General features: G+C 43.8%; 1 protein-coding gene across 1 annotated transcript in view; it reads left to right on the top strand.

Annotated features, from left to right (window-relative positions):
- VMP1 (vacuole membrane protein 1) overlaps positions 1-11438 on the top strand; it is a 60308-nt gene extending 48870 nt beyond the window's left edge. Inside the window, exons 11-12 of the mRNA XM_062507023.1 lie at positions 9263-9365; positions 10627-11438. Coding sequence (XP_062363007.1) covers positions 9263-9365; positions 10627-10770 — 247 coding nt within the window. The 3' untranslated portion in view covers positions 10771-11438. The remainder of the gene's footprint in view (positions 1-9262; positions 9366-10626) is intronic.
- Positions 11439-14025: the final 2587 nt, after the last annotated feature.

The following is a 14025-nucleotide window of genomic DNA, read 5'->3' as shown; positions in this document are numbered from 1 at the left end:
CTTTCAAGCATCCTGAGTTTTTCTCAGCATCCATCACTGCAGACAGTTTGATCTGCCCCTAGCTCAGGTACATTTCCAAGGATTTACTCTCCTGTGGATGCTTTTGAGCCAAACCCAGTAGATTTTTCCTACTTCATCTGTCTTGGAGATAATTTTGCATTGAATTACTTCGAATGCATTCACAGGAGCTCTGCTGGATTCGGGTTTTATTGGAGGGTTGATGTCAGAGTTAAAAAATGTTCCTGGGAGACAGTGAGAAAGTTGGAATGTCCTGGTATCCTTGACTTTTCTCAAGCTGGCTCCAGCATTACCTCATCAATTTCTGTTAGAGGGGAGCCTCAAACATGTTCAACAATACCTTGCTCTAAAAGCCCTATTATTGAATTAAAACAGAGCTCTGTTTAATGGTCAGTAACTTTATTTTAATCAAATTCTATCCACCACAATGACTTTTAGACTTTCTTTGTCTGGGCTGTTGCTCTTAAACAATAGGAAATATCTGAGCACAATACCTGAAAATAATGAACATACTGATATCCAGGATAAATGGAACCTAGACAGGAGATTAAGATGTGAGATAAAGTCTGAAAATATCTGATTTTATAAGACAGGGAGAATTTCTTGACAGTTATGTGATTTTTACTCAAAAGGCAAAGCTGATTCATGTGTAGACCTTGTTCTTTATTGTCACTGGGTGCTGCTGGGTCCCTCACTGAGCCTGCCATAACCAGGCTGCTTTAATATAATTTAATCTGATTTTACAGTTTTGTCTAGGTCTCCATTACAAACAGATTATAAAATACTTCTTCTATTAATTAAATAAAAAAGGAAAACGGAAAAGAAAACACGGCAGGAAATTAAGAAGCTGTTTACAGAAAATTTTAAATTTTAGTCGAATTTTTTGGTGGCAGCTAGAGAACAAACACAGGGCAGAGAGTGAGGGGTGGCAACAAACCTTGTTGGGAACGAGGGAGATGAGTGGGTTTGAGAAGTGGGGTTGGTGTGAGGTGGAAATCCAGCTGAGGAGGATTTCCAGAGGTGCTGGAACTCACTGGGGCTGGGAATTACCAGCCTGTTGCAGCAGTTCTTGCTCTGAGCTGTTCTGTTGGTGCCTCAGTGCTGGGAGAGGATCCTGCCCTCCCTGAGCTTTGGTGGGGGAAGATGCTCTGGAGGAGTTCTGTGTTCTGTCACTTCAACAAGAGTTTACTGCTGATTTTATTGGAATATTTAATTATCGAGTGTGTTGTGGGGGTTTTTGGCTCCTCAGTCTTTCTGTTCCTGTTTTTTACCTACAGCTACAGGGCTGTTTGTGAAGTCACACCGTGCAAAGTGCTTCAGAGCAGGATGATGTTTTCTGTTTTCTGGGAAGTGGTAGTTTTAAATGTGGATTAAGAATTCCCAGAAAACTACTGAAGAAGTAGTTCTCAAAGCACACAGCATCCACTAAACTGTGGCCATCCATTCTGGTGGGAAATGGTCAGAAAGGAAAAAAAAAAAATCTACATTTTTTGAGGGAGAAATCCCACCCTGCCCTGCAGATTGCCTCTGGCTGTGGTTAATGAACTCCTGGGCTGAGTGTTTGGGATTGTGCTCAGCTCCAGGGGGGATCCTACAGCAAAAGCAGTGAATTCCTACCTGTAAATCAGAATCCCAGGATGGTTTGGGTTGGGAGGGACCCTAAAGCTCACCCAGTCCCATCCCACACCTTCCCCTGTCCCAGGCTGCTCCAAGCCCCTCCAGCCTGGCCTGGGACACTTCAGGGATGAGGCAGCCACAGCTTCTCTGATTATTACTGTCTCCTCTGTTAATTACTGAGCAAATAAACTGATGTGGAGTTAAAACAGAAGCCAGTGAGATTTGGCTATTTGGATTTTTAAGTCCCTTCTCGTGGGTGTTACCTCTGAGAATCCAACAAACTCTGCAAAATCCACCCAAAAATATCAGTGCTCCTCAAGTACCCTTAACCCAGTGGTTTTTGTGGAGCAGCTTTCCACCCTTCCCAGCTCTGCAGGGCACTGAGTGATTGCACAGCTGAAAGAAAAGCAGTTTTTTGGTCACAGGTACTGGAAGCATTGCCTGGACAAACCAGTTTGCTGCTATTTTTTGTGCCATAATTCTTTGCTTACAACTTAATCTTAGTTGATGCTGGTAAAGGGAGCGTGGTGTTCCTTTCACCAAAAAAGCACAAATGAGATCATGGTGACTGAGGTAACTGGAAAGTTTGCTTAAAGATTGTTGGGGGGGGGGGGGGGTTTAGTCAAATAATAATTTACAGTACAGGTTGAGGTTATTTCTTTAGAACGCAAGGCAAGAAGTGATAAAGGGACAACCAGAAGTCTTTTCTTGGGGTGGAAAGAGCTGGGCAGTGGCTTCTCAACCTCCTGGGAGGAATTCTGGAAGGTTAAACCAATAGCACTGACATTGTTAGTTCAAAACTCAACAACCTTCCTGCCACAGGTACATCAGAAACCTGGGGGATGTGTCCTGAGCACAACAGAGCAGCTCCACACAAAAAAATGGCTTTAGTGCCCTGAAAGGGACACAGATGGGGCTGAAATCTGAGGAGCTTTTGGTGTTGAAAGCTTTCCAGTGGATCACAACAGAATTAGAAGAGTTTATTTGCAAAAGACTTGAAGGATTTAACTCTGAATAAGCAAGGGGTTTTTTCCCCTAAATTGAGTTTTTAAAAAAGAATCTTTAAAAAGCAAGCAGAGGTTTCTTTCCAAAGAGCAGCAGTGAGCAGAGCTAAGGACGGGCAGGTCAGAGATGTTGCAATTCCTAATTTTGAAAGCACTGATTTAACATAACAGAATGTCCCAAGGAAGAAAGCCCTGGAGCCTCCTGGGCTGCCCTGGGCATTGGAGCATGGCTCAGGTGGAAGCCAAGTCAAACCTGGGCCATTTTAGCTTTGTAACCTCCACCAAGATCTTTCCTTTCCTCATCTCATGAAGCAAATGAAGCTGCCAAGGAGCCTTCTAACCCTAAAACCTTCTGTTGATCCTGACCATAAACCAGATTTATTTTCTGCAACTTCAGAGCTCTGGGCACAGAAACATCTCCAGAGCTGTGCTGAGGTCGGGGTGATGGTGGGAGCTGGGGGCTCTGGTTGCTCCTCAGGGGCTGGGGAGAGAGCTCAGGTTTGGCTGGCAAGGAAACTGGTCCAGCTTTGGGAAGCCCAGCTCCCAGGATTCAGATTTGGAGCAGCCCCAGCTCCCAGGATTCAGGTTTTGAGAAGCCCCAGCTCCCAGGATTCAGATTTGGAGCAGCCGCAGCTCCCAGGATTCAGGTTTTGAGAAGCCCCAGCTCCCAGGATTCAGAATTTGGGCAGCCCCAGGTTTCCCTAAACCTTAAGCCAGGTTTTGGGCAGCCCCAGGTTTCCCTAAACCTTAAGCCAGGTTTTGGGCAGCCCCAGGTTTCCCTAAACCTTAAGCCAGGTTTTGAGCAGCCCCAGGTTTCCCTAAACCTTAAGCCAGGTTTTGGGCAGCCCCAGGTTTCCCTAAACCTTAAGCCAGGTTTTGGGCAGCCCCAGGTTTCCCTAAACCTTAAGCCAGGTTTTGAGCAGCCCCAGGTTTCCCTAAACCTTAAGCCAGGTTTTGGGCAGCCCCAGGTTTCCCTAAACCTTAAGCCAGGTTTTGGGCAGCCCCAGCTCCCGGGGCTGAGTCAGGCTCAGGCTGAGCCCCTCTGAGTCACTGCAGGGTCCTTGCTGGTGGTGGAGCCTCGGGGAAATGGATGGTTTAAATACTGTGAGAATCTTTATCAGCACAGGAAATGACAGCTCATTAAAATACTAACCGTTGAGCCAGTTTAGATCACTGTCTGGAAAAAAATTAACCATTGAAGGCTCAGAGGGCTCAAAGGAAGAAAGGTGCTCTGTTGAGACAAGGGACATGCTATGCAAATGGATCAGCTTTGGTAATTGGCCAGTGGTATAAAAATATTTCTATTGGAATCTATTTTTCAATGGTTTTTAAAATATGACTTCCAAAGAAGTTGATACCACCGTTCCGGAGTTAAACTTCTGAGGGAGGGGTGGCTAAAATACCCTCAATTAAATACTAAAATACAGTATAAATTAAATACTAAAATACTAAAATTCGGTGCCTGTTCCTAAATGTTTTATTGCTTTGGAGCTGCAGGAATGATTTTTCTTGTGTTCTCACAGGGGAATGGAGAAATGGCAATCTCATACAATTGGTGTTGGTGGGATTGTTTAATGACATTTTCCATAAATGTTAGGAAGGTGAAAGCCTTTGCCATCCCCCTCTGGCCTGGCTGTCCAAATTGGACTGAAATAAAGAATTTGAGGAGAGCTGAAGGTCCTGGCAGGGAGGAGCCCATCCCAGCACGTTCCCTTTCTCTGTGGGATGCTGCAGTGCCCCTTCCCTCCCTGGGAGATGATCCCTGGCCTTGGCCACTGCCAAACCCCAGGGATTTGCTGCTGCTGTGTCAAAACTCTTCCCCGTTGTCATTTGGAATTATTGTGCCATTTTCCAAAGGATTATTTTTTTTTTCCTGGCTGTTTCAGCCCCAAAAAAAAACAAATCTGGGCAAAACCTGCTGGTGTTTGCCCCAAGTGTGTGAAGTGAGGGAAAGGGATTTTCCAAGCTGTGAATATTGGAGGGATTATCCATAAAATGGGGCCATGACTCAATATTGCATCACCTTCCCCAGGTGTGTCCAGCCTTGTTTGCACCTTCTGTTCCCCCACAGGGCTCTGGTTTCCCTCCAGGTTAGAATTTCCACGATAAAATTAAATTAAATTAAATTAACTCCCGTGTTTGTGACACCCCACCCCCCCTCCAGTGCTCCCAGTTTCCTGAGCATCCCACTGGGGATGGATCCCAGTTGTTCACAGGGGTCACACTCAGGGCTGGCTGCACTGAGCTTCTCATTCACATTCTTAATTTTTAATTCCATCAGGATCAGTTTCAGAACAGCTCAGGGTTATTCATCAGCTGCTTCAGCATCACTTGGTGTTCGAGGTCTCTAATAAATGGGAAACTTCCATAAACTTTCAAATTTTTCATTCATGAAAAATCCCACAGTTTTGTTCCCAAAATTTGAGTCTACAGTGGCAACTTTTATTTTATTATTTTTTTTTTAAATCACTTGTGAATTCTAACATTTCTCTCTGGAAAAGTGAAAAAATACCCACACATGCTTTGATAAAATGGGAATTTTATATCCCAATTCATGGTGTGACAGATTTTTTGTGAGATGTTGGTGCAGTTGCTCTGAGGGGCAGCATTTGCTAGAGACTTTTAGGATTTAGCAGAGTTGGAATTAATTCCCTGAGTGTTCCCAACCTCTCAAAGCACAGGCTGAGACATTTCAGTCACTCAAGAGCAACCCATGCTCCTAAAGATCTTGTGAGATGAAAATGTTGTGTTTCAGAAGTGCAAATATCATCATTAAATAGTTATAAATAAGTATTTTTAATATTAGTAAAAACACAGATGACTGGAATATCAAATAACTTACTACTTTTTGTAAGCTGGCCCAGGGAAAATACAATTTTTTCTCCTCTGAGTTTGGTCCCTTCACCCTGGTGTCTTTGAGAAAAATCTTTCTGTAGTTCCAAAGGTTCTGTGAAAAAGATTGAAAGTTCTCCAAAAATCATTTAACAACAAGTGAAAGGCATTTGAGGTGCAATTGTTGACAGCTGTTCTTGGAAAAGTTAATTAATAAATTTAAACACAGATTTGCTATGGAAGTTTTGGACTGGAAGGTTTTGGAGTCAGACTCTGCAGGCTCTTGGTGTAATTTTTAAAATAATCCTCGAGCAGTTTTGCTGAATCTCTGTCATGTGGAGCTTCAAGTTCCAGAGATGGGGGAGAGGGAGAGTTTTGTTTAAAATATTGGGAAAAAAGCTTTAGAATTTGTCTTTTGGATAGAAATTGTGTCTCTGAGTTTTAAAAAGAAAAGTGTATTGGTTTAATTACAAATACCAGGTAATTGTTCTGAAAACAGGCACCAAGAGTGTTTTCTCAGTGAATCCAAATTTTTAATGGGAATTTCTGTTGTAGTATTAAAATGGAAATCATGGTTTTGACTGAAATGTTATGATTTGAGTGAATTTAGGATTACCAAATACTAATGAAATTTTGGGAAGCTTGTTCTCAGTTTCAGTTCCTTTTGAAACATTAATTTTTTTCAGAGAATCAGGATGAATCCAAACGAAAATTTAATATTTTACATTAAGAGCTTTTAAAACGGCTTCTGAATGAAAACAGCTTCTGAATCAGAATTTCTCCTTCCACATTCTCGGTTTGAAAGAAAGACAAAGGGTTTGATTCCCGAAGGAACAGGGAATTGGGATTGGATTATTGGGGTTATCTTCCAGCATCTTCCTTCTTTTCTGGTGTGAAATTTGAGGTTTTTTTGGAGGTGCTGAGTGCGGGAATTGTGATGCAAATCTGATCCCTCTGCCCGGCCCTGGTCCCAGCCGATCCCACAAAATTCACCCTGAATTCCCCCCTTCCTCCTGGCATCGGCACCGAGGAATCTCTGAGCTTTGCGGGGATACAGAACTCCCTTAGTTCTAATTCAATTAAATTGTTTGAAAGATTTTTAGATTTAAGATTATGCCTTTGGATATCAGGTGGCACATAACTGAGCGATTAAATGATTTCATTTAGTCCAAAAAAGCAGCAATAACTCATTCTGTGCTGCTGAGATGGGATTTCAAGAATTTCATGTGCATTCCTGATTTTCTAGATTTTCCTCTGCTTTTTTTTTTTACTTCTTATTTAATAACTGTGCACTTTTTTTTCAGAATTAAAGTCTTTACAAATGTACAAAAAATAGGAGCTGAGATCCTCGCATTCAGGATCTTGAAGTTTTTCAAAATTGCTTCGATAAAATTAATTTTGTGCACTTAACTAACAGTCGTGCCCAGAAAAGGAAATTAAAAGTGAATTATTTAGTGAGAAAAATTTTGAAATATTGTATTGATGCACCGAGAGCTCCTGAAGCGTCTGAACTTGGGTTTTTTATGTCTTTGTTCTGTGTTTAATTCGATTTGGGCACTGACCGAGTTCAGTTTTCGGTGAGGAACGGAGTCATTCGAACACCACCCTGTTAATCATTGATCCCTCATCATTTAAATATTCCTCATTTCATAATCATGCACAAGTTCAAAAGTTAAACCATTACCTTGCAGTCACTCTGCAGGGCTCCCAAGAATTATTTGAGAAAGAAAAGAAACCTCAGAATGTCCCATCCCCAGTGCCTGGAGAGCTTTTCTTTCCCAGGAGCAGCCAGAGCTGAGACACCTCTGGAACACCGAGAATCCTTTGGAACATTGGTACATGGATAAGGGATGTGCTTTGGGCTCCACAGGTTTTAATTTTTTTTGTAGGTTTTTTTTTTTTTTTTTTTTTTTTGTTTGTTTTGTTTTTTTCCCAGAATTTTTACCAGTCCAGGCACAGAATTTCTTCACCCCGTGGTGAATCACGGGGGAAATCTTTTGCTGGGAAATGGGTTCAAAAAAACCTCCCTTTGCCTCTGGCCATGAAGGAAATAAATAGATTTACTGGAGGACAATGAGACACTTTGTTTCGTGCTTTTCATAAATTCCTAAAATTAGAAAGCTGTTATTTTTTAATTGGGCTTCGGCCTGGAAATGGGAATATGGTGTCAGATCAGGAGGGTGTGTGGAATAGTTTGAGCCACTGGAAGAATTGTCCAAGTCTTGGGATGTACACCTGGTGTATCTTGGCTCTGAGGCTTTTACTAAAACCTCCCTGGAGTAGAGCACGAGTAGTGGCTGTAATAAAACCAAATAAGCAACATTTAGGTGAGCGGTTTTGTTTTGTTTTTTTTTTTTTTTAATGTAGAAGGCCACGTGTATGATAATGTATAATGTAGATTTATTTAAAATTAAACAGAATTGAGAATCTCCCTTCTCTTTGCAATTCAGGTGGTCAGCAATGAGAACTGCCCTGAGGCTGGAGTCAGGATGGGCTGGATCCAGCTTTGGGAATGTTCCCAGCTCAGCCGGGCGGTTGTGCTGATCATTTGGAATTTATATCTGAATCTGGGGGGGTTTGAAGGGTTCTGACCATTCCCAAGGGTTTTGGGTCTCCTGCTGAGCAGGATTGAAGGGGAGAAACTGCTGGAGAGGCTGGGGAGAGCCGGGTTCTGTCCCGTTCCCATCCCGGGACATTCCCAGCTTTAGGAATCGCTCCGGGCTTTGCGCGGGCCGGGCTCTGTCCCGTTCCCATCCCGGGACATTCCCAGCTTTAGGAATCGCTCCGGGCTTTGCGCGGGCCGGGCTCTGTCCCGTTCCCATCCCGGGACATTCCCAGCTTTAGGAATCGCTCCGGGCTTTGTGCGGGCCGGGCTCTGTCCCGTTCCCATCCCGGGACATTCCCAGCTTTAGGAATCGCTCCGGGCTTTGTGCGGGCCGGGCTCTGTCCCGTTCCCATCCCGGGACATTCCCAGCTTTAGGAATCGCTCCGGGCTTTGCGCGGGCCGGGCTCTGTCCCGTTCCCATCCCGGGACATTCCCAGCTTTAGGAATCGCTCCGGGCTTTGTGCGGGCCGGGCTCTGTCCCGTTCCCATCCCGGGACATTCCCAGCTTTAGGAATCGCTCCGGGCTTTGCGCGGGCCGGCCCCGCTCGGAGCCGCTCTTTTGTTCCTTTGTTAATCCCGGCTCGGGGGAGGCGCTCCAGGATCGCTCCCGAATTCTTTTTGGGAAGGGATGACGCACGGATTGTCCTAAAAAGGACTTGGCCGGGCAGAGGGGCCGGCTCGGTGCGGGAGAGGGGCGAGGCTTGGGCCGAGCAGTTTCTTTTTTAACCGAGGGATGACACAAGGCGCAGTCATTTCCTCATTAATCGGTTCAAACCAGTTCTTACAGGAACTGCCGCTGATAAATGTGCGACTTGTCCGGAGTCATTCATTGGGTTCTCAGCGCTGCTGCCTCCCAGGGAATGCTCCCGCTCCCGGCTGCCTCCTCCGCTCCCAGCGCCGTCTGGCTCAGAAATATTGTTCTTTTTAAGCCTTTTTTTTTTTTTTTTTTTTTTTTTTTGAGGATCTGGGGAAATGTATCCCTCCCGAAGTATCAGATCAAAAGATGAAATGTGTTTTATTTCGTGGGTTTCTGTTTTCTCGAGTAGCTTCGAGTTCCCTGCTGAGCTGTGGCTCAGCCTGAACTTTGTTCTGATTAGGTAAAGTGGTAAGTTTAAAAAAAAAAATGGTTTTTTGTTTTTTTTTCTCCCCTGTTTTGTCTTGTTCTCTGGGATGAACTTTCCATCAGTGCTATTCCGAGTATAGGTCCTTCTCTTCAGAAGCCATTTCAAGAATATTTGGAAGCTCAGAGGATAAAACTTCACCACAAATCCGACAGTGCTGTGCCACAGGTAAGAGCCTCTTTGCCTCCCTCCCTCCCCGCTCACTTTTCCTTTCCCTGCCTATTTCAGAATTGTAGTTTCTACAAACTTAGCTCCCCATCCTGTTTTTCAAAGATCTACGCTGACCCAGCGAATAGATAAAAATCTCATTTTAAAAGCGACCCGGGAATTGAAAATATTAATTGTGTGCTACTGGATTAAAATCCTTTAGAGAATAAATGAAAGTATAGATCAAAACGGGTGGCTTGCCTTGCCTCTGCATTTAGCTGCCTCTTTGGAAAGTTAAATTTAAGGAGAAAAGAGTTGCCTTTCCATGTGAAATGGTAACATTTGGGCAGCACCGGTACTTCAGAAGCCAGTGGGATCTGTGGCTCGGTGAACAGTAAGAGAAATAAAATCCCCAAGCCTTTAGTCTTTAAAGTGAAAATAAATTACAGTGTTCGGAGTAGGTACAAGGGGCTGAAGTGTCCTTTGATACAGCAAAAAGAATTTTAAAAATTTCAAAAACTATTTTTAAAAACTTACCCTGAATTTTCAGTGGGACAGAGCAGCTTTGACATAAAGTTCTTTAGGCCGAGGCAATTAAAATTGAGAATTCTGAGGCATTTTGAGATAACATCCGTGGATCCAACTCCCATTTCACGTGCAGTACTTGGAGCTGTTGGAAATGTCCCTTGGCCCATTTCTTACCACAAAAGAGCCGGAGTCAGGAAATGTGCAGTGATTTCTGGGCAGGGATTTCTGAGCAGAGCATTGCTGCCCTCCTTTGACAAAATGCACAATTGAGAATTCCCGTGAAAAACGCTGCAGCTTCAGGGACACCAAGGAGTGGGATCCTAACGGGGGGATAACCCAGAAAAGGCAGTTCAGGGATAAAAAAACCACATTGTTAACCAGTGACCTGATTGTTTTCTTTGCGAGGAAGGTCACGGGCAAGGGCTGCTAAATTGTGAACTCCACGAATTGTTAGCGAAGCCCAGACAATACTGGGAATAATAAATCACTTTGGGAGCACACTGGGAATGATCAGGGATTCAGCATCTGCCCGCCAGTGGATTTGGCAGCCTCTCCTGCATTGTCTTTCAAGGGACTAAAGTCGGCTTTGCAGAGGGACCTGCAGGAATCCTGTCAGCTCGCACTTGGTTCTTGCTTTTAATGTGATTAATTGCAGAATAAAGACGCGGTCAGGCTTTCCCCTTTCTCCCAGAACTCTCCCGTTGTCCTGTCCACTAATCTTCATTCTCGCCCTCCTTCTGTTTTGTTTCTTCAGGGGGAAAACTGGCTATCCTGGATATTTGAAAAATTGGTGATTGTCATGGTTTGTTATTTTATTTTGTCTATAATCAACTCCATGGCCCAGAGCTATGCCAAGCGACTGCAACAGAAGATGTACTCAGAAGAAAAAACCAAATGAAAAACCTTCAGGATGGGTTTTGGCAGACACAAGAAATGCCACATCTTTTCATATGTTTAAAAAATCAGCATTATTCAAAAGGGGGGACAAATTTTTAACACCCATTTTCAGCTCTTAACAAGTTTTTATTTTGTTTGATTTTGAAAGTAATTTGGATGTTAGAGCAATGGTTTCACTGACAAACTTATAAATACTACGGTAAGGTGTAAGTAAGGTGTAAATGCTTCACAAGTCTGGGTTGTGTTTTACAGGATGGACAATGGGGTGTTAAATAGAGTTTAACACTAATGTAGTCCATCCAAATTACTTCCAAAACTGACGATTTAATACTCTCCATCTCCTGATTTAATTTCAGACTGACCTGAGGGTGGCGTTTTCTTTTGAAGGGTGGCTGGTTTGCTTTTTCCATAAGTTTCGAGACCATGAAAATGTAAATAACTCAGTACAGGTCGGGTACAAACTGTTGCATGTCCCTCATGGTAAGGCTGTTCTGTCTGAATTCCCAGTGTCCCATTGCATTGCACGCTGGAAAAGCCACCCTCTCCAACTTCATGATGTTAGCAGAGATGGTTGATGTCAAAATGCTGAAGCCAACATTTTTTATTCTGTATATTTAGAATGAAGTTAAGATAAAAACTTTATAAAGTCATCTTATGATCATTCCACAATTTCTTGTGTCAGTCTTTTTAAGCTGCTTCTATTCCTCTCTCACTTTTGGATGCTCTGTGCATGTTTGCTCATCCTTCCTGCACTAAAGGTGCTCAAACTCTTTGTTCTTTTTTTGTTTTGTTCCTTTTTTTTTTTTTTCTTTTTTTTTTTTTTTTCAGAACTTCTTGCTTAGCACAAAGGCAGGAGAAAGGCTGTACATTGCTTGGAGCACAGTCGCTGCTTAAATAGGTTAAATAGAGAACAAGATGGGTTATCCTAAATTCTGCTCAGGTGTTTGCCCCTGAGCCCAGAACTGGGCAGTGGAGGAGAAGAGAAGGGGAAGAGTTCAGTTCCAGCTGAAAGCAGATTTTGTGTCTACCCAGTAATGGTGCAGAGAACTGTACAGAACCTTCAACCTCGAGCTTTTAGTCAGATGGGTTTTGATCAGCGCGTGCCAGTTCAGATGTAGAGAAACAGAACTGAAATGAAAATGGCTCCTTTCCCTTTTCAGTGCATCAGTCCCCACTGCTGCTGTACCTGCATTGCTCTAATCACTCGTGAACTATTTTTTATTTTTATCCTAGGGGGGTAAGCACCAAGAATTAATTTGCCTTTCTAATGAGCTTTGTCAGGAGGTGGCCCAGAGCCCTGAGCTCTGGCTTAGCTTAGTTTAGGCTGCTCCTGGGCCAGGTTAGGCAGGGCTGCAGGCAGGTGTGTTCTGTTGGAGCCTGTCGTGTTGCCAGCGTCGTGCCATGCCATGGCTGTACCATCCTGTCGGATAGCTTATCAGACTGATGTTGACTGTTGGATCTCATGGCAACAACAGTCGGTAGGCTGTCTGACATTTTGGTATCTCTCATCTGAACGTTCCTCATCCATCCCCAGCTGTTTCCATTGAGCATCAGCAGCTCCTCAGTGTCTGTGCTTGGGCTGGGAATGAGCTCCGAGTGCCGGGTCCTGCAGAGCAAAGCCCTGGTAAAGCTTTCCCTGGGCGGGGCTGAGGTTTGTTCCAGTTCTCTTGGCTTCCCAGGGATCTTCAGGCAGTGCTGGGAATGGCTGGGGAGGATTTGCATGGAGTGCTCCAACATAAAATTCCAATATCTGGAAGCTGCAGCGCAGGAGTTTAAAGCACAGAGGCCATTCAGCTGCTCCTGGTGGTTTTTAAAAGGTGAACAGTATTTACTGAATCTTACCAGATTTTGGCCTGAATATGGCCTTTGTCACAATAATGTCACAAAGAACTTGTTCTGGTACAATTCCAAACCCCACAGCTGTGTTTGCAGCTTCACCTTTTCAATGTACAAACCCTCAGTGCTGCACTTTGTAAGAGATCACCTCGGAGTTCCATTTTCCCTCAGGACTCTGGATCAGTGACAGCCTTTGGCTGCTCTCCCCACTTCTAGTGGCAGCTTTTTGGTCTCCTAATCTGTCACCTGAGGGACACAGGTATTTATTAACCTCTCACACTTCTGGGAGGGGACACCATTGTTGCCATGCTGGGGTCCCTGTGTGCTCTCAGGTTGGAATCAGGACACTGCAACAAGAAGAGAAAAAAACCCCTTTTCCTAGAGCCTGAGCCAATAAACTGACCCTTTCTAAATGCTTTAGAGATCTCCTTAAAATTCTTCCTCTTGCCTGCTGGGAAACCACAAGGGAAACTGAGAACTTTCTCCCACTTTTGGTTCAATATGTTTACATATCTTTAGTGTGAAGTATATATTGTTCTTCAGCTTGTGTTTCCATGTGTCCATTCCAATAAGCGCTGCTGTTATTTTGAAGCTTTCTAACACTATTTAAAGAAGTAAGGGATCATTCTGCTTCTACCTGAGAGATAAAACTTGGCGAAAAGTAAAAAAAAACAATAGAAAAGTGGCACAAACCTGATGAGATTTGCAATGGATAGTTTTATGTTTGCTTAAATAAACAAAGAAATAACGTTTCCCAGTGTTTATTTCAGCTGGATTGTTTCCATTCTCTGCACTGAATCTCTTGGTAACACTGTGACATTTTCTGTCCCAAACATTCTCCAGTGTGAGCACAGAAGATAATTCAGCAGTTGCATTTTGTGCCTTCAGCATTTGACCTGAAAACATGGATTTTGCTCCCCTAACCCAAAGTTTCCTTTTACTGCACATATCTTCATTACACATTGGAAGCAGTCGGTCAGTTCAGCATGTTAGGGACAAATCCAAAGGCAGCTCTTGCAAGAGGAACAATCTTGGCACAAATCCCTATTTTTAGCTGCTGTTTTTTGCAGTTAGACACTAAAGTATATATTTTATTTTTCTTTCCGGGAATGACTGAAAATCACACAGAAATAACAGTCCTGTAAAGAACAGCTAGTGACTAATGTGACAGATTTTTTTTTTTTTTAAGTCTCATTATCTGTGAAACGAGGTCAGGTAGGGCTGCAGCTCCTCCCCTGGGCTCTCTCCCTTTTTTCCTGCCTGCCCTGAGCATTGTGCCTCCCCACACCTCTGAGGGAGGTGGCAGTGCCCCAGCAGGCAGGAACTGTTGGTGTCAGCAGAGCTCAGGTCACAGCGAGCCAGGTCAGGTCAGCCCATCCAGTTCCTCAGAACCATCACAAGAGGCAAAGCTGCTGCTCCC

The sequence above is a fragment of the Cinclus cinclus genome, chromosome 22 (genome assembly GCF_963662255.1).
Source record: "Cinclus cinclus chromosome 22, bCinCin1.1, whole genome shotgun sequence".
NCBI classification, from domain to species: Eukaryota; Metazoa; Chordata; class Aves; order Passeriformes; family Cinclidae; genus Cinclus; species Cinclus cinclus.
This window is presented reverse-complemented; position numbering and strand designations above follow the sequence as displayed.